Here is a 21278-nt window from a genome sequence, read left to right on the forward strand (position 1 = left end):
TCTCTGTACACCACATGATGCTCAATCCTGTTTGCTGTCGCGTTTCGTTTCAGATCCTCACCTTCGACGGCATCATCTAAAAGAGGATCAGCAGATGCATCTCCTGATCAGATGTAAGGAATGTTCTCATGCACATCTCCGCTACATTCAATCAAGAATCAACAGCACAAAACAGAAATCTGCTGGAAATGCCTTTATTACTCTGCAGATTCAGGCACGTTTTGAGGAGCTTGTTTATGAAGTGGTTTTAATTTGTTCTCCAGCGAGCATCATGGGTTTGTCGCTGAGCACGGCCTCCCTCATGCTGCGATAGACCAGCTCGTTCTGCTTGAACAAACACAGCTCCATCTCCGTCTGCGTCCGAATCACCTGAAACACACACATTCACATACAATCACGGTCAAAGAAACGCTCACAGTGCTTCTTCACATTAAACATCCAGCTTTTGTGATAGATTCAACACAAGCTAAGGTAAGACACAACAGTCAAAACCAATGTTTTCATACACTCGTCAGATTTTGGTCTTTTCAGATTATTGGGAAGAAAACATCCAAAACATATATAGTTTTTTTCTCTTACATACAGCAAACTATACAACTTCTTTATTCTGAAGGTTTGTTCATAAATCATTCAAACTGATTTATATGACATTTTATTCTTAAAAACATGGTGAAAATGTATTTTATTTCTGTCTGTCGACAGTATTTTCTGATTGAGTGATTACATGAGAAATCCAAAATCCCCTCTGGAAAAACCTTTCGACAAATCAAACAAGAATTTGGCTTTATCTAATGTTTAGATTTCTGTACTGGAAATGTATGCAAATTAAAGCATATTTAAATAGATTATGCCTCATTTGCATAAAACAACATATTAGATAACCCGTAATATAAAATGGACTGTGATAAAAACTGGGGAATTAGATTTCTGTAAGTTGTACCTTATTCAATATCATATATTCATAATCATTACAACTGTAAAAACTTGGTTAAAATGATACCAACACTTTGCTTTTATTAAAATAACATACTTTCAATGCCTAGATTTACTGAGTGCATTTGTCTGGGTTTTTTTTTCTTTCAAATATGATAGAAATATGAAACATGATGCATGTTTTAAAAAGACATCACAAATGTTAAGGTCTTCCGAAGTTATCTTAATCTCTAGTAAGTAAACTAAGTTAAGCATTGACTAAAAATGATTTCAAGTTTTATCTTAAGTGAAAAATTTGTGTTTGGTATTTTAGCTAATTTAGCCTAGTGGTGAAACTAAATTGTAAAAACTAAAGGCAAAAAATAAATTATATTGATGTACATTAAGTACAACTGTGGATTGTGTCTCAAACTAAATGGCCTTGTAATAAACAATCTTTTTATTTTGTCTGATTTTTTTTTTTCTTTGGGAAAATAAATATTTCTAACAGTCTTGATTTGTACAGGCCTCATTAAGCTTAAGTTCAGCTGTTATAGGAGAAACTCGATGAGTTTTTAATAAGCAGCAAACTGACTGGCGTCTGAACTGACTTCACCACAGTAACATTATTCAGTGATCCCACTGAGTTTGATGGCGTAGAGGTAGGTGTTTTACCTCCAGGTCTTTGGTGATGGGGTGATGAGCTCCGTGTGTGATGATGAGGACGGCGTAGGCGCGACAGATCAGCCCGTGCGCGGCCTCGATCAGGCCCGCGTGCCAGTGCGTGACGCCCGCTCTCATGATGGCCATGCCCAGCTGCGCGTTATTGGGGTGATAAAGCTTCCTGAGAGCAGAACAGAGCCAAGCTGACCTCATTTAAGGAGAAACGAGTGATTTTAGAATCTCAGGAATTAACGAGGCTTCGAGTAAATCAGCAGACTCACGCGTATCCGTCCACCATGCGCTGCGCGTAACCCGCCGCCTCGGTGAACTGCTGCAGGAAGGACAGAACCTCGCTGGCGGTGCTGAGGACGCGCAGCAGATGCAGGTTTGTGTCTCCAAACACTGGATCCTGCTTCTCCAAACACTCGCGGCAGATCTTAACCACCTGCAGCACCAACCGGCCGTTAATGAGTGCAGACTAAACCTACAGTAACACGACCGAATCATTTATAGTAGTCTAATCAAAAATCATGGTTTAAACCGGTTCAGTTGAATAAATTTTAACAGTTCAGTTCAGTAAACTAACAGTTTGTCTAAAAGCAAATAGCATTACGGGCATAGCAAACATAAATAAATACTAATAGGCCTACTTTAGCACATGATTTACTGATCACAGAAATTATTTAATTACAAAAAAAGGAAAAGTTTCATTCATTTACCGTGCGCATTTTTGTTAATTTTTTTTAAGTAGGCTACATAACAGAACATTTTATATATATATATATATATATATAAATACTTTAAAAATAAATCAGTTACAGTTACAATTATTTATTTATAGTAAGTAGTTACATTTTAAGTGAAAATTCTAATGTAACATTTTGGCTTATACCTGTAAAGAAATGTATTGATTAAAAACGCAGTCTTTAAAGTACATCTTTAAAAAAATTATTTTGTATTCAAATTTTATTTGAATAAATATTTTTGATATAATTTGATTAAAAAATATTTCATTTGAGAAGAAAAATTACAGAATTTGGCTTCAACAAATTAATAATATTATTATTTAAGTATAACACTTTTCATCTCGCTTTGGTGAACACAGTGTAAAGCTCATTGCTGATGAATGGAAATGCTGTTCAGATCCCCTTTAATTGACAATTACCAATAAAACACAAGTGATTCAGTTCTAGCACTTTCTGTGAAATCAGGATGGCATAGTTAGACTCACCTCATGAAAGTTTCCTTCAGTACGAGCTTCTTCGATCTTAAGCAGAGCCTGAAGACTGAAATCTGTCACTACCTTCACCACATCAGCAGACGGCTGCAGACAGTCAGACACACTTCATTATAACTACAGACCGATGATCTGAGGAGATCACTGGATGTTCACAAGATCAGACCTCTAAACTTTCACAAACCTTCTGGCATGATTGTATTATCATTCCCTGCCACAGAGAGGCACTCTTTCATCTACATATAAACACCAACTACCTTGTGCTAACTGCTTTTGAATCAGCTAGTGAATTCAGATCATGTTAAACTCAGACTGCCAGGGACAGTGTTTCTGTGTATTTTACTGTAGTAAAGATTTGGAGGCCGATATGAACCTTGTGTCCATCAGTGTCTCTGACGGCCGTCATCAGGTCGTCTTTGATGCCGCTGGTGCAGTGCTCACACTTGCAGTCGAAGTAATACTGCTGCTTGAGCAGCCGCTGGCGCTCCTTAGACACACTCAGGAAGTCCACATAGCTGACGGTTAGCTCTTCTCCTTCAGAGATCTTCCCCAGAGCCCTCAGCTCGATCCTGGCTCATTCACAGAGTCACAGATAGAACGATTCACTTCAACACACAACATCTATTCAGTCTCACACAAGTAAGGAATTATAAATATCTAACACTTGCTGAAAACTATAAAAGCTATTTTTGCTGCTCACATCATGCTAAACACCATGCTAAATCAAATCAAACTTAATATATGATGAAGACACTGAGTGAGAACCCTAGAGTGGATCACAACTCAACATGTGACAGAGCGTGAATACATGATGACTCGACGAGTGCTTCTACTCTTGAGTACATAGACTAGATTTGATAAGAATGACTGAGCTGTTATTAAAGGAATAGCTGGTAACAGTTTTCAGTTCAGTTCATAAACATTGATTACTGCATGAACTGCAATAAACATACATTTACAACATTTAAATATCCAGGTTATTGTTGATTTTTAAACTAATACATTTTGAAACCTTTCAAGTTGTATAAATTAACATTAGTTGATGCATTATGACCAAACATATTGTAAAAATGAACAATAGTACATTTATAAAATTAAGATTAACCTATAGAAACAATCCGTTGATCAGTGTTTGGTCACAGAATTTTTAATTATTAACAATTTTAGCCTTTTTGGAAAGTGTTATGAAATAATTTTCTTTAATGCTTCCAAATGTGAACCAGGGTAACTTTCATTAAATAAAGGCGCCGGCTATTTGCAAGTGTAAATAGTTATAGATTATATACTGAACAAAATTATAAAAGCAACACTTTTGTTTTTGCCCCCATTTTTCATGAGCTGAACTCAAAGATCTAAGACTTATTCTATGTACACAAAAGGCCTATTTCTCTCAAATATTGTTCACAGATCTGTCTAAATCTGTGTTAGTGAGCACTTCTCCTTTGCCGGGATAATCCATTCACCTCACAGGTGTGGCATATCAAGATTCTGATTAGACAGCATGATTATTGCACAGGTGTGCCTTAGGCTGGCCACAATAAAAGCCCACTCTAAAATGCAGTTTTACTGTATTGGGGGGTCCGGGGGGGTCTGAAAACCAGTCAGTATCTGGTAAAATAAAATGCAACTGAGTTCGTTGTCCATAACTAGAGAACTGAACATTTAACTCCCGGGCAACAGCTCTGGTGGATATTCCTGCAGTCAGCATCCCTCAAAACTTGCGACATCTGTTGCATTGTGTTGTGTGATAAAACTGCACATTTTAGAGTGACCTTTTATTGTGACCAGCCTAAAGCAGCTCATGAAAAATGGGGGCAAAAACAAGTGTTGCGTTTTAATTTTGTTCAGTGTATTTACACCATTGTAAAACAGCAAGATTTTCTGCTATTTACTTATTGCGTAGCCATTATCTGCACCTTGTAGTACATTATAAAACAGTCATTATAATAACGTATTGTGTAAACTATCATTTGAATTCAAATCATTAAATGGATGCCACCTTATTGGTACAATAAAGCCCTCCCTACTCTTACCCCAACGCTACCCGATACTTTTTAAACTTTTTGATTATTTCCTTCACTTTTATTGAAAATAAATACCTTTCTGAAGCGATATGAGATTTGAAAATGGAGGTAAGTTCTGCAAAAGTCGGGTTCGAACTTGGGTTGATCGTGTTTAAAAAAAGCATAAATCTTACCGTGTACGCCACTGAAACAATACTTTACATTCATCTTTTTTCATTGTTGACTATGACAATTACACTTTGGTCAGCGGAGTAAGTGTAAATGGCCTCTGCCAACAAGTATTTGTATTTAGTGTAAATAGACACTCTGTTAAGGCAATCTAAAACCATAAAAAAATATTTTCATTACTTTAAACAAAATAAATGTTAACTGAAATTAAATAAATACAATTATTTCATTTCAGTCATTTTCATTTAATTTAACTTGAAATACTAAACTAAAATAGTAACTAAACCTAATAAAGCAAATAAATTAGAATTATTAAAAACTATATAACATATTAGAAAAAGAATAAACATGACAAAAGCACAAAACAAAATTACTAAAACATGAACTAAAATTAAAGTGAAATCCGAAAACAAAAATAAAAATTATTTCAAAATATTAAAGGGGTCATATGATGCATTTTAACATTTTCCTTTCTCTTTGGAGTGTTACAAGCTCTTGGTGAATAAAGAAGATCTCAAATCCAAAGAGATATTCTTTATAAAAGTTAAGAGTGAACCACGCCCTCCTAAAACAGCTCGTTCTAACACCCCCACCCCACGTCTATGTCACAATGTGGGAAGATTAGCATAACATCACCCAAATGTTCTCGCAAAGATAGAAGGCGTAACTTTTATTCTCGCTGTTGCAGCTGGCACCATGTAGGAGAAGCTGTGTGTTTCGTTGTGAAAGTCAAACTACTTTATTTGGCCTTCCAAAAGAGGACACAACTAGAAATCAGTGGTTAATTTGTATTTACACCACTCTTCCAGAACCGTTCAAGCCAAATATTTAGATGTGTGCAACGCATTTTATGTAGGACTGTTTCCTGATCCTGGGAGAGTAGACTACAATTCCGGCTGTTCTGGCTCACAGATTGTGGGTACATTTACATATTTAAATAATTTTCCACTGATGATTAAAAAGTGAGTTTTGAGCAGTGTAGAGTAATGCTTGTTGTTTGCCATTTCTCAGATCACAAATGCAGACATGGTTTTATGTTTATGCGGCAAGATATGCAATGCAATGCGTAAAAAGACAGTATATGTCATGATAACCAGTAATTATGTCCACACTGGATGCAACAAATGACTCTTTTGTAATGGGTTTTATTGTTTTTGTCTCGTCGTGGCAGTATGTTAAGGGGCGTGACATTTCTGTCACATTTCATTACACAAAATACACCAAATAATGTTCTCTTTAGCAACATCATATGACCCCTTTAACAAAACTATAACAGTACATCAATGATACTAAAATAAAACTAAGGTGGACACAAAAGGTTTAAATCTGAATCCTGCCCTGTTTTCCATATCATAAAAATAAAGATGTCCGGGACAGTCAAACTCTCAAAATGCCAAAAAAAGTCATAAAATTTATGACTTATGTCCTTTTTGGAGCTTGAAGGTTCCAGTATTCACTGTAATTGGATGGAAAAGAGAAAGAAAGTCATCCAGGTTTGTAATGACGTGTGTAAACAATGACAGAATTTCCATTTGGTAGGTGAACTTTTAGACACCATATCAACACGTCCGACCCTGTACCGGGTCCAAAACTATGTACAAAATGTTTGTGCTTCATTTGCAAAGCCTTCCTTAAATGGTTTCAGCCCATATATGGGTTCATTTGAAAGCTTGGAGTATCGTCTTTACAAAGAATGACATTTTTTGTTATATGATTCATAAAGTAGTGAAATTAAACTTAGAAATATATTCGTCCCTTACACAAATTTCTGCCTAACAATTGCGAAAATGTATTCCAAAGAATGTGTATTTTACATATTTTTCACAAAACAGTCAAGTCATATCACAAGAAAGTCAAATTCCTGAGAATGAGAGCTATCTAGATTATCTAGATCGAATGATTTTCAATAGAAAGCGATGTGAAATTTCTCGCCTCAGAGCAAATTTTTATTTATACTCGAAGCACCGCTTCAGTCAGCTGCAAACAGCCACAAATATCTATATACTCTATATTATATATCTTTATATTAGGGCTGGGCGATATATCGAATATTAGCGATAATATCGGAATAATTTTGACGACGATGTACAATTTGAATATATCGGGAATATCGAATATTTCAAATTCAAGCATACTTTCCCAAAAGAACGCGCCGAATGTCCAAAAAAGGAACCTATAACTGCTGGCTGCTCTACGCCCCTCTACTACGAGAGCTGTAATGATAGCGGTTGCCAGATAACAAGATTTTAAATCTCCGAATCAGAGCTCCACTGTTACAAGGATACATTTTCTGCCCGGTGTTTGCTTATTTTAAGCAATCTGGCAACCATGCGCATGTGCTCACTCGAGTAACGTGCGGTGAAATCTTGTCATGGGTAGGCTGTGACCTATCAATGTGTGGAATATATGTTCATATATTCATTCAGTTAATTTAGCAACCCAAGTTCATATCAGGCATCATCAGATCGCTGCCTGCATTCAGCAAAGTCAGTCATGTGAGGCTACTGCACAATCAAATATAATAATCAAATGAATGGACACATCTATCTTATGACTTATACAACAAACAAATGTTTTGTGCGGGACACAGAGAAGGAGGCGGCGCGGCAGCCTAGTCACTCCATCAAAATGCGCAAACGCGCACAGACAGCCACGGCGCACGCACACACACACACACACACACACACACACACACACACACACACACACACACACACACACTTTTGGTCTGGTGACGGCGCACCAGGCTACAGTCAGAAAACATTGCATCAGCAGTACAGCTTTAAAGTACAAAAACAGCTTATTCGCTCCTACAAACTGCTAGGCGCACACACCGACACGCAAGTATACTAGATGCTAGTATTCGGGAAGCGCGCGGATTGAGTTAGAGGGAGTAGATCACGTGACATGAAGCAAGCTCGGTCTCTGCCTCAATGTTGATCATTCAAGACAGCATGAGAACTGACTGCGCATGCGCAAATCTACATAAACTACGTTCTATGGACCAAAGAGGCACCGCTCACCTCTGCCTCAATGGCCATGGCTTTTGAATTTCCTGCATGAAACAACGGTTTTTAGGAGCAAACAATGGCAAAATGAGTATATTATGTGTATTCCTGAAAAATTTTGTTACAAAAAATAATATTTGGAATAAAATTAATGCAATTAATAATGTGGTGAATTAATAAAGCTCTTGGAATTAATAAATGTAATGTCAACATTTCCTTTGGTGAGGCTCTGCCTACCCTGCCTACCCTGACCGCACGTCCCTGGCTCACTCCTCATTGCGGAAGAGCCGCTGACGATAATCTGAAAACACTAACAAGCTGGAATTGAGCGATCTAATGAAAGCGTCGTTCAGCCGGTCTGTGTTCTGTCGTGAGATCTCAACTGTATTGTTTGCGTTTGTGATCTTAAAATAAATGCACTTACTCGACCGCTAATGTTTGAATAGAGAAACATAGGCTATGGCCATTTGGAATTACTATTGGGGAATTTCACTGATATGTTTACCAGTTTCCATAATATAGACAGAGAGAATGCAAAAGTCTTTGGTATTCATTTATACATATTTATATATAAGAAATAGCTATGTGCTTCAGCAACTAGCTCCCCATCTAAGAGGGTTTTTAGTGTCAGTAGGAACATAGTTTCATGCCAAAGAGCTTCTCTTAAAACCACAGACAGTTGACAGACTTGTGTTCTTAGCTTAAAAACTTGTTAAAAAAATTAAAATAAAATACTTATCCCAGTTGCATAGTTTAAATTGTGAATTGCATGCACTAAAAAGTTGACAGAATGCACTTTCTGTAACTGTTACTTAATTTGCACTGCTTCAGTTACATATAGGCCTACATGTATTCATTTAATAAAAAGCAGTAAGTGATCTCTTGGTCTAGATTTTTTAACTGCTTAAATTAGCTGTTTAATCTAAATGGTTTTTTTTTATTTTTTTAATGGGCAAAAGAAAATCATGTTTTATTTTTTATTATTTAAATGCAAATGCAAACATATCGAGATATATATCAAATATCGTAAAAAATTTGACAATATCGAGATATCATTTTTTTTTTGTATATCGCCCAGCCCTACTTTATATCTTATATCTTTTAGATTTAGATCTATATTATCTGGCTTTTGCTCAGCAGGAAAAAAGACGCACTTTATTACAAATGCCTTTTCGGTGTGTAGAGAAATTTGACACCTCTGCGTCAACAGCAGGGGAAGGGTTGGTGCAGACAGACACTACATCCGTCTCCGCTGAGAACTGTACAGTGGTCTTTGGGATGTGTAGTTCTCGGCTGTTTTGTATGCATCGCTCGTCGAAAGCCTTCTGCATATGTGGCTCAGAGAATATCAATTTATAATAATCATATTACAAGTTATGGATGATTAAGTACATTCAGTTGTGCCGTGGAGAGGAATGAATGCACGTCTGGTTAGGCTATAAGCGTGTTAGTTACTTTTTTATCTTTGAATCTTTATTTTTGAAACCTGAAAGCACAGCTAATAATCTGATAAACTGTTTATTGACAGAAAAGTACAGTACATGATTGAGGAAGAGATGCTGCTGGATGCAGGGGATGCTGGTGAGATGCTCTAAATCATTATACCAATACATAATGCACATAAATGAAATTATATAAAGCTGGAGAATGTGGATTCCATTTTAGATTGTGATAGACCAGATATATTTTACAATGTATCCAGTATTTTGTATCCTGAAAGAATAAAACTGATTGTAGAAAACACAAAATGTGAAAGTTGGTCCAATTCGCTTATGCCATTTTGTATATTACTACTTAGAAAAACATAAAAATGTAGCATCTGCTTTGGATCATGTAAGATCTTTGGGGCTTTATATCTTAGAAATTCCCTTTAGCCTTGTGACATTTGCATATAAATCGTAGACATGGCCTCACATTCTACATTTATGGGTGCTAATTGCCATTTATTCCCCAAACCATGATGTACTCTGTGATCATGAAATGCATCATACTATTTGTACAATATTTTGGGTAAAACTACACCAGTTAATCAGCCTGTCATAAAGCATGCAAATGAGGTGTCACGGGGACATAGAAACACTTTCCCGCCAAAACTATATGCCTTGTTCCTGGTCAATCTATCCAAAATGGGTGTTACAAGGAAACCAGATAAAACATCTTCCACACCCAAAAAGTGGGCTTCTCTTAACTTGGGGTTCCCTGGAGACACCTATCACCTTAAAAACCTCGCTACTCCCCTTCCAGGGGAGTCCGATCTTCTGGCAGTTCTCAGCAACTTTGTTAATTCACTTCGGAGCAGTCAGCCCATGGATGAAATGATGAAGGTTTCACTCCTAACAGGATTCAACAGGAATCTACGCATTATACATGCACTTTACTCAGGAACTACAGAACCAATGCAAGTAACCGCTTGTTAACTATTTAGATGTGCTTCTAGGCTTTGACCCCTTTTAATTAAGGTGATAAAGATTCTTTGATGGTTCTTATCAGGTTGTGATTGTTTGAGTAAATACTGCTATGACTCTCCACTCTCTTGCGCTCGCTCGCTCTCTCTCTCTCCTCTGCAGTGCTCTCGCTCTCTCTCTTTCTCGCTCTCTCTCTATCCGTGCCTTCCTTGCACTGGCATCTATGTTTAATGTGTGTATGTTTGTGTCTAGTCAGATGTTGCATGTTCCCCTGTAGTGTAGTTTAATAAACACCCATATGTATTCACACTTGGTTGTCTGTGTTTGATGCTCATGGTACAAGGTAACTTTAACATTCTGGTTTTGTTACATGCTCTGGGAGCAATGTATTAGTAGTAAAATAATTTTTTGTGGCCAGAAAAATGATTTTACATGGAGTAAATAAACGATTAACACTGTCCACCCTGCAGACATATTTTTTTTTATTGTACTATTAATGCTATAATGCTACAAGTAATTCCTGAATATGAATGTAGTTAATAATAACCCGTTATGATTAATAATGTTCATCTCACTTTAAGCTAATTTGTTACAAAATGAAACATAATTCAATCAATAATCAAGCAAAGTGCTTATGGCAAATAGTAAAATAGGATTCTGGGGTAATGTGCCTTAAAAAGAATTACATATTTTGTAGTTCAAAGGGTTTTTTCATTTCCTACATTGTATGTGTGTAGGGTAAACATTTGAATTTGAGTATGTCAAAAATGCGAAAATACCAAAAAACGCACCTGTGCTTAACTGGTTTAAGGACATGATATGGATACGATGGTGTGAGTAAGTCAGGGGTCAGAGGGCAGATGTTAGTGTGTGTCACACTGACTCACCTACTCTTTGAATGGAATGAAGCATCCAGAGCTGTTTGACTGCAAGAGAGAAACACACACCAGCCATTTAGATCTGGATTAACACCTTCTGTATGATTTAGGATGTTTTCACTGGAGCTGACAGACATATGGTGGTTCTTCACTAAATTCTCATCTACTCACTTGCCAGGATTGAGAATGACTGTGCAGTTGGGCCAGCAGTCATGATTGACCAAACATAGGTTAGGAAAGAGACCTACGCCCACCGCTTGAAGACCCCTCTGATCACTCAGTGTAAAACCATTGCAGTTAATCTGAGGAAGAGAGAAACATCTTTGTCATCTGAGTTACAGGAATGCTAGTGAAGAAGTGTTCATTTGGGCAAATCAGTGCCTACCACACCAAAGAGATGTGACACGTAGTGCTCGCCGACGGGTTTGCTCTTTTTAGGCCAGTAATTATAGAAGTGTTGCACATCAACTTTGAGTTCTTTCAGGTCCTCGGGGGACATTTCGGACAGATGATCCTCCAGGAGATCGAGGGTGGTGAGCTGAGTATCAGAGACCAGACCCGTGTCCTTCTGAATACGCCACAGGATACGAGCGACCAGACTGCAATGTCAGGGCATTGAACGCCAATAAACATGCCATTTGAGCCTGAATATTTCCAGATTTGCAAACACAAGTATTTAAACTTATTTATAAATACTAACTTGTTTCATCATCATCATAGTAATTAAACATTTTACATTCAAAATGTTTCATTTTTAATAAAGCCCAGTCTGAGATCACATGACTCACCGCACATTCTCATTGGGAGCTTTTCCTATCTTTTTAATGGCAGAACATTCCTGCTTGTGTTCGTCCCATGCGGCACGCTGGCACGTGCGGTCGCAGTAGTAGGCAAATTTGCACTGGGCGCAGCGATGAGGGTTCGCCTGCCGGCGGAAACAGCTGTGACACACCTGCAGAGAGAGACTGACAGACAATATATACAACATATCTGTTTTATTAGAGTCCTCACTGAAAACATACTATGAACACAAACTGAACAATAAACTAAAAGTCCACAGAATCAAACAAAAGCAGAAGGACAGAACTTCTTTTAATCAGGACATCTGTTCTTATTGGCAGGACAGTGTTGGGAGCATGTGAGAGGAAGGCTCAGGAATGGACTGAGAGTGAGACTTCCGTCCCCTTTGCCGCTTAGTCCTAACACTGTTGGCTTACAGTTTATCTCTTGCCCTAGTATCTTAATCATGGAATCAAGCTGTATTGCCAGGACTCTTTGGGCAGGTTATCACTTCCACCTGTTGTTGAATTTTAACTCTGATTGTGTGGATGTGAATGTGACGGACCAGCACTCACTGTCACGATCGGTGTTACAGAAAACACAGGAGAGAGAACCAATTGCGGGTATGTATTTATTAAAGGGGCAATCCAAAGAATAAACAGTCCAGGCAGGGGTTGATATCCAACAAATCCAAACATAACAAAACACCAAGACAAGACAAGACAAGGCAAGATGACGGACATGAATTAACATCAACATTAAACAAGGACTCCGTAACACAGACTCAGACAGACCGGGTATAAATACACAGAAGGATAATGAGGGAACAGGAGACAGGTGGGGAACAATCAATTACTCAACAAGGAGGAAGGTAACCAAATAAGGGAACAGGAAGTGATAAGGTGACAGACACCGTGAGAAAGGAGGACATCTAGTGGAAACCCAGGGACCCAACCCAGACACTGTGACAGTACCCCCCCCTCTACGGAGCGGCTCCCAGACGCTCCACGACAGACACAAAACAGAGACCAGGAGGGAGGCGGAGAGGTAGAGGCTCAGGGGGAGGGACGGAGGGCCAGAAAAGAAAAACATGGGGAACAGACACCGGAAGTGTGAACACCAAACAGGGAGATCAGGAGGGAGGAGGACCGGAGGAGGTTCAGGGGGAGGGACGGAGGGCCAGACTGACAGAGAGGAACAGGGACAGGAGTGAACACAAGAACAAAAAACAACATGAAGCCCCCCAGGGCGGAGCAGAAGACCACCACGTCCTTGTGGTCGAGGCCAGAGTCCTCCAGGGTGGGGCAGAAGACCACCACAACCGTGTAGTCAGGGCGAGAGCCCCCCAGGGCGGAGCAGAAGACCACCACATCCTTGTGGTCGAAGCCAAAGTCCTCCAGGGCGGAGCGGAAGACCACCACAACCGTGTGGTCAGGGCGGAAGCCCCCCAGGGCGGAGCAGAAGACCACCACAACAGTGTGGTCAGGGTGGAAGTCCCCCAGGGCGGAGCAGAAGACCACCACAGCCATGTGGTCAGCACGAGAGCCCCCCAAGGCGGAGCAGACCTCCGTGTGGCCGGACCAACGGGATGACGAAACTCTGGTAATCCCCTGGTGTCTTCACTGGACTCCAGAAGATTGGTGCTGGCCTGACTCTGCTTGCGAAGATCATTGGTGACTGGCATTTGTTCATGAAGACCATCGGTGACTTGCACTTGTACATGAAGATCATTGGTGACTTGTATTTGCTCATGTAGATCATTGGTGACTTGCCTTTGTTCATGAAGATCAATGTTGACTTGCCTTTGTTCATGAAGATCAATGGTGACTTGCCTTTGTTCATGAAGATCACCCGTGACTTGACTCAGTCCTAGAAGATCACCCGTGACTTGACTCAGTCCTAGAAGATCACCCGTGACTTGACTCAGTCCTAGAAGATCACCCGTGACTTGACTCAGTCCTAGAAGATCACCCGTGACTTGACCTGACTCTGAAAGGTCAACGGTGACCAGCCTTGTCTCTGGAGAGTCCATGGTACCTAGCCCTGACTCTGGAGAGTCCATGGTACCTAGCCCTGACTCTGGAGAGTCCATGGTACCTAGCCCTGACTCTGGAGAGTCCATGGTACCTAGCCCTGACTCTGGAAGGTCAGCGGTGACTAGCCCTGACTCTGGAAGGTCAGCGGTGACTAGCCCTGACTCTGGAAGGTCAGCGGTGACTAGCCCTGACTCTGGAAGGTCAGCGGTGACTAGGCCTGACTCTGGAAGGTCAGCGGTGACTAGGCCTGACTCTGGAAGGTCAGCGGTGACTAGGCCTGACTCTGGAAGGTCAGCGGTGACTAGCCCTGACTCTGGAAGGTCAGCGGTGACTAGCCCTGACTCTGGAAGGTCAGCGGTGACTAGCCCTGACTCTGGAAGGTCAGCGGTGACTAGCCCTGACTCTGGAAGGTCAGCGGTGACTAGCCCTGACAACTGGAACCTGACTTGACTCTGGAGAGTTCACTGGAACCTGGCTCGACTCTGGGGGGTCAACAGGAACCTGACTCGACTCTGGAGAGTCCACTGGAACCTGACTCGACTCTGGAGAGTCCACTGGAACCTGACTCGACTCTGGAGAGTCCACTGGAACCTGACTCGACTCTGGAGAGTTCACTGGAACCTGGCTCGACTCTGGAGAGTTCACTGGAACCTGGCTCGACTCTGGGGGGTCAACAGGAACCTGACTCGACTCTGGAGAGTTCACTGGAACCTGGCTCGACTCTGGAGAGTCCACTGGAACCTGACTCGACTCTGGAGAGTCCACTGGAACCTGACTCGACTCTGGAGAGTCCACTGGAACCTGACTCGACTCTGGAGAGTCCACTGGAACCTGACTCGACTCTGGAGAGTCCACTGGAACCTGACTCGACTCTGGAGAGTCCACTGGAACCTGACTCGACTCTGGAGAGTCCACTGGAACCTGACTCGACTCTGGGGGGTCAACAGGAACCTGACTCGACTCTGGGGGGTCAACAGGAACCGGACTCGACTCTGGGGGGTCAACAGGAACCGGACTCGACTCTGGGGGGTCAACAGGAACCGGACTCGACTCTGGAGGGTCAACTGGAACCTGACTCGACTCTGGAGGGTCAACTGGAACCTGACTCGACTCTGGAGGGTCAACTGGAACCTGACTCGACTCTGGAGAGTTCCCTGGAGCCTGACTCGACTCTGGAGGGTCAACTGGAACCAGACTCGACTCCAGAGGATTAGCTGTGACTGTCATCCTGTGCAGCGGAGTTGGGCAAGCAGCCATCTTGGGCCATGACTCTGGACAGGTGGCCATCTGGTGCTGTGGCACTGGGCTGGTGGCCATCCTGTGCTGTGGTGCTGGATTGACGGCAATCTTGGCCTGTGGCGCTGGATTGATGGCCCTCTTGGGCCATGACTCGGGACGGGCGGCCATCTTGGACCTTGGTTCTGGATAGGTGGCCAACTTGGACATTGGCGCTGGGTGAGTGTCCATCTTGCGCTGTGGCACTGGGCTGGCAGCCATCTTGTGCTGTGACGCTGGATTGGCGGCCATCTTGGGCCATGACTCTGGACGAGCGGCCATCTTGGGCCTTGGCAAAGGGTTAGCGGCCATTTTGCGCTGTAGTGCTGGTCTGGCGGCCATCTTGTGCGGTGGCGCTGGACTGGCGGCCATCTTGTGCTGTGGCGCTGGACTGGCGGCCATCTTGTGCTGTGGTGCTGGGCTGGCGACCATCTTGGGCTGTGGCGCTGGCTCAGCAGCTGTGACGTGAACAGTCTTATCCTCTCGACCACTCGACCTCCTCTGGTTCCCCGGAAAACCACCAGGCGAGTTCCTTCAAATCCATTCCTCTCCCGCACTGTGGCTGGGGAGGAGACATAAGCCGACATACCGCTGGCTCTTGCAGTGACGGAGTCCTTCTGTCACGATCGGTGTTACAGAAAACACAGGAGAGAGAACCAATTGCGGGTATGTATTTATTAAAGGGGCAATCCAAAGAATAAACAGTCCAGGCAGGGGTCGATATCCAACAAATCCAAACATAAACAAAACACGAAGGCAAGGCAAGGCGACGGACATGAATTAACATCAACATTAAACAAGGACTCCGTAACACAGACTCAGACAGACCGGGTATAAATACACAGAAGGATAATGAGGGAACAGGAGACAGGTGGGGAACAATCAATTACTCAACAAGGAGGAAGGTGACCAAATAAGGGAACAGGAAGTGATAAGGTGACAGACACCGTGAGAAAGGAGGACATCTAGTGGAAACCCAGGGACCCAACCCAGACACTGTGACACTCACATCACTGAGAAGTGCCTTTTTTATTTAGAGGTCTGCACTGCTCACTACTTGACAGGGGAGGGATTTAAATGGTGACCTAAAATTGCCTATTTCAAAATTTACCTCAGTGGCCTGGCATCCCTCTGTTCAGACAAAAAGTAAACAATCTCATAATGCAATGACACACTCTACTAAATACACTCACAATGACAAAAGATCTCACCACTGCAACTGAGCATACATACACAATGTAGACTTCACAGTCTTTAAGTATAAACAATCCTCTGTAGTTTCAGAGTAAAGTTGAGCAATACACCCTCCCTTGGAAAGGTCAAATCTCATCGACAGTATATTCGTTTTTTTGAGTCCTTGAACTCAGTTGCATGGAAGGTTCCAAATTCTGATATGTTCTGGTAACTGTTCTGGCATTGCTTGATCTTGTTCATTCACGCTGCCAGAATATAACTGTGTTCTGTGCTTTCATTTGAAAACATCCCAGCTGTACCATAAAGACAAAGGTGCACATCAGCTCTGGATCTGTCTGTCTCAATTCCAGGCTTGATCTGGCATGTTATTGGATCCCAGTAAAGGTCTGAAAATGGCAATCTGGCTCCGAACTGCATTTATGCAGAAGGCCCTCCTGCAATTTGATGGCAGTTTTCCAGAACTAAAGCAGTACACACTGGTCTGAGGTTAATGGAATACATAGACATATAGAAGACCACAACCAAATGAAAACCTTCAAACTCCAGCATGTTAGATCCTCTACCAAATTTCAAAGTTCAGGGGTGTCAGAGGGCATAGTTCAGCAAGGAGACAGCTGTTCCTGAGTCTGCTGGTCCTTGTCCGGAGGCTCCCGAAACACCTCCCGGAGTGCAGGAGGTTAAACAGTCTGTGGTCAGGGTAAGAGGAGTCCTTGAGAATGCAAAGTCTTCACAATGTTAGCCATAGAATTTGGGAACACAGAACTGTTCCTCCAGACTGGAAAGATGCAATATTGTTGCAGTATATCAAAGAGACAGTGTTCCGGTGAACTTGCTGAAGGAATCATGGCATTTCAGTGCATTGAGATTAAGTTGATACGGCTCCTGTCATGTTCATTCTCTTTCTGGCAGTTGTAACCGTGTTACTCCTTCCACTTATTCTTCCCCTTTTATCTTTTGTATGGTTATGGGAGTGCTGGAGCCTCTCCCAGCATGTCTCGGAGCAGAGGACAGGTGCATGTTTATCTTAATTTAAGTCATATTTAAGCAGGATGGGTCCCTCATCTACATCTGCCATGTGCAAGCCACTACAAAGACTGGTATGAAGGATTCATGCACACCAATTTGCTGATTACCGGGCCTTTCTTCACCAACGATGGCATTCTTGGTCATTACTGATTACTACTCCTTTAACCCAGAGGTCTTCAACCCTGCTGCTGGAGACCCACTATCCTGTCCAGTTTATCCCAAACCTGCTTCAACACAATTTGCATTTTTCAAGCAAGCCTGAAGACCTTGATTCACTGGTTCAGGTATGTTTGATCAGGGTTGGAGCTAAACTCTGTAGGAAAGTAGGTCTACAGGAGCATGGTTGAAGACCATTGCTCTAAAGTGAAAGATGAAAAATTAGAAAACCAGTGAATCCAGAACAGAGCTGTATGGCGTTTTTGCAGAAACCAATCTAGACAGGTCCCACCACAGATATCCTACAATTCCACACTCACATGTCCTAATTGCAGATGTCTTAATTAGGCTCCACAACCATTTTCAGTGGCCTTGCCATCAAAAAACAGGTGTCTTTGCCACAGTGACATAATGTAACCTTTTTATCCATCCATTCTGCAAACCACTTGTTCTTAGTAGGGTCCCAGGGATGAACCCTCAGGTAAACAGTGTGGACAGATGGCCAACATGGAGAAAATGTTCAAATTAAAGCTCACCGGCATATATTTTCATGGCAATAACCGAACGGTAGGTATTCTGTGTTTACTTGTAGAAACAAACAATATATACATTTATTCATACAGAAAAAAGATTTAACCACAAACTCTGGATGCCAGTATTATTATCTCTTCCATTGTGCTTCCTTTATCCCGGCAGTTCTGTTGCATGTATATGTTAATATAAACAAGTAGATCTAGATCTGAGTCTGATGTCTTTGGTTGTTTTCATGATCCCACCCCTCCTCAGACACATGTGAATCAAACAGGCAGATAACTCTCTGAAGGATCTTTATATAAATGCTCTTTATATGGGCAACATTAAACTCATATCTTATCCCAAAGGATCAACTAAAAGACCATCTGGATGCTTAACTTGTGTGATAAATTTATATCTCAAAAAATTGGTTATATTTAATGTGACTGGAAGATTGTATGCAGTATTGAGTCATTTCTGTACCATTTTTTATTAGTAACCTGATTAAGGAATAAACTATGTAACAATGAATAAACACATTTGTAATTAATTGAGGTGATTCTACTCTGCAGGGCATATCCTTTAGACCAGTTAAGAAATTTGAACTTTGCTTTAATTATAAAGGTAAGGAACTGTCAACTCAGTCTTCTGGTGTCAACTTGCACGCTTAGAAATATTGCTTCATGTGATTTACATAATAATCTATTTTAAGATGGCATTACTGAACACTGATGTCATTAGACGCACCATCGCCTCCTCCTTTAAAAGTCAGCGTACAGTAAGCAGGCATGACATCCAGGTTAACTCTTTGTTGTCATTTGTACTGGTTTCATCCAGACGTTCACGGAAACATGTTTGTGTTTACAGAAGCTCGAAGGGCTGAGTACTCTGTGCTGTTTTCCGCAGTGGCTCTTGTCTTTTTATGGAGGTGAAACTATGATCTTGTCACATGAGAATGAAATCTCTCATACCGTTTAGCGCTCTTAAAATCTGCAAGTACACAAAAACAACACAATAGTGACTAAACATAAAGCAGTCTGAAATTCTCCTGGGGAAAAACCCCAAATCGAAATGTGTATCTAACAGGCACAGAGGCTTTGCCTTTAAAGAAAAAAAAAAAAAAACTATTTTAAGAAATTAAAATATGGCATTGAGGAGAAACCATTATTTTGTGCAGATAAATCTATGTAGAGTTTGACATACTCTCAGAAAAAAGTTACGAAAGTTACTGTCACTGGGGCAGGACCTTTTCAAAAGGCACAGCTTTGGATCTAAAGGGTCCACATTGGTACCTAAAGTTTGCATATTAGTATATAAAATGTCAAATTTGTACCATTTGAAAAGGTGCAGCCTCATTGACAGATTTGTACTTTTTTTCTGAGAGTGCGCTTACATACTGCCACCAAATTTCTTCAAGTCCAAAGAGCAAAGTAAACAAAAACACTCTTATTTTAGTGCGATTACAATTGGAAATGACAAGTATTCAATATGATCTCTCTTAATCAAGTAACATTTGTGATTATTTCCTCTTACACCACAACTCCACCATCTCTGTGTTCAAAAACAACAAGGATCACTTCACTGAGATGTCAACAGGTCAGGGTCCACAACATTCAGCTTAGTTCTTCTCTCAAATACTCCCTTCCCAAAGTAAGCCATTCCTCACCAGTCTGGTCAACTCGCAGCTAATTGCCAAACCCTGGTCTTACCTGTCAAACACAACTGCAGCGAAGCTCGCCTCAGCAAACACAACATCTCCAGCTGACATCTCCTTGGTGACGCGGAGGCCACGGCCTTTCTCCCCAGCCGCAAACACTTCCACAGGATCCATCTTTTCCACAGTCATGGTGACAGACTGCTGTCCGCTACTGCTGAGGGAGGAACTGCTGTTCCCAGTGCTTACCTTCCCATGCACCCTGTCCACTCCCCAGAGCACGGCTAAAAATAGAGCCGCTCCTTTCCTGCCGTCAAACAGCAGATACAGTGAGGAGAAGTGCTGTCACTGGCATGAAGGAAGCAAACCTAGAGAACGTGGTTGGAGCCCCAGGAGTATTTTTGTCTGTCAGCTGTGTGTGCTCATCATGGGGAACATGAGCTGACAGAACCGGACTGACTGTGTCAGTGAAAGCAGATAAATACAGGAGTTGATAGTGTGAGGGAATACAGATGAGCATTGGAGTTCAGAAACTGATACAGTACATCATCTTTCACCTTCATCCATCATCACTCACATGATCTTTGAATAAGGGTTCAGCCTAATGTGTCATCTCAAAACATCATTCATTCAGTGGTGGAAATGACATGTTAAATATTTTAAATGTTGCACCTGCTCTGAATAGTCATGTAATAAAGTGGCTGACTCCAAAGGCTAATTTCATAGCTACCTTTCTCCACACATCACACAAATCCAACATGTCAATTACATTTAAAGTATTTGTATTTCATTGTATACACTGTTAACTTCATCTCTATAACCGTAACCCAAACCGATGCCACAAATCTAACAGCTATAACCTTTATAACCCTAACCCTAAATTTACTCCTAAACCTAACCATACCTCAAACTCATTAGCAGCAAACATGGGAATTTTCCAGAAACATGTAGATAACACAGTAAATCCATGGTTTAATTGTGAAGACCGGGGCTAAGATGAGGTGATCACCATCTCAATAGCGGGAGTGTGTGAAGTCCTTTTAAAAATGCCATTTATGGTCCTGTGTTTCTTTACATTGGGTTTTGTTGACTTTGGTGAGGTTTATTAGGCTTATGTTTCAATTATGTTTAATCCAGTACATTATCCTCTAATATTCATTTAGAATAGAAGTGGTCAAGATATTATATTTGTGTTGAATACTGACAGGTGCATGTCAGAGGTCAGTGCAATGCTAATGTCTACTATAATTTTCCAAAGATGTATTGCCACACCACACAGAGACAGGTTGTACTTATGTGTGTTCTTATACAACCACCAGCTCTTAATGCATTGTGTTGCCTTCTTGAGC

The 21278-nt window shown here is 41.3% G+C and overlaps 2 protein-coding genes across 2 annotated transcripts in view; one reads left to right on the top strand and one right to left on the bottom strand.

The window, feature by feature from the left end:
* Positions 1-187, top strand: part of fabp1a (fatty acid binding protein 1a, liver) — a 75698-nt gene extending 75511 nt beyond the window's left edge. The window contains exon 4 of the mRNA XM_059545611.1: positions 54-187. Within this exon, the coding sequence (XP_059401594.1) occupies positions 54-80 (27 nt within the window). The 3' untranslated portion in view covers positions 81-187. The remainder of the gene's footprint in view (positions 1-53) is intronic.
* Positions 179-20256, bottom strand: smyd1a (SET and MYND domain containing 1a). The gene is made up of 10 exons (XM_059545599.1): positions 19985-20256; positions 12084-12260; positions 11681-11894; positions 11467-11597; positions 11305-11343; positions 3186-3381; positions 2807-2899; positions 1857-2020; positions 1588-1756; positions 179-369 (listed from the first exon to the last, which is right to left on the bottom strand). The coding sequence occupies exons 1-10, from the start codon at positions 20119-20121 to the stop codon at positions 235-237; spliced, it is 1455 nt and encodes a 484-aa protein (XP_059401582.1). The 5' UTR covers positions 20122-20256; the 3' UTR covers positions 179-234.
* Positions 20257-21278: the final 1022 nt, after the last annotated feature.

This window comes from Carassius carassius, chromosome 4, assembly GCF_963082965.1.
Source record: "Carassius carassius chromosome 4, fCarCar2.1, whole genome shotgun sequence".
NCBI lineage: Eukaryota > Metazoa > Chordata > Actinopteri > Cypriniformes > Cyprinidae > Carassius > Carassius carassius.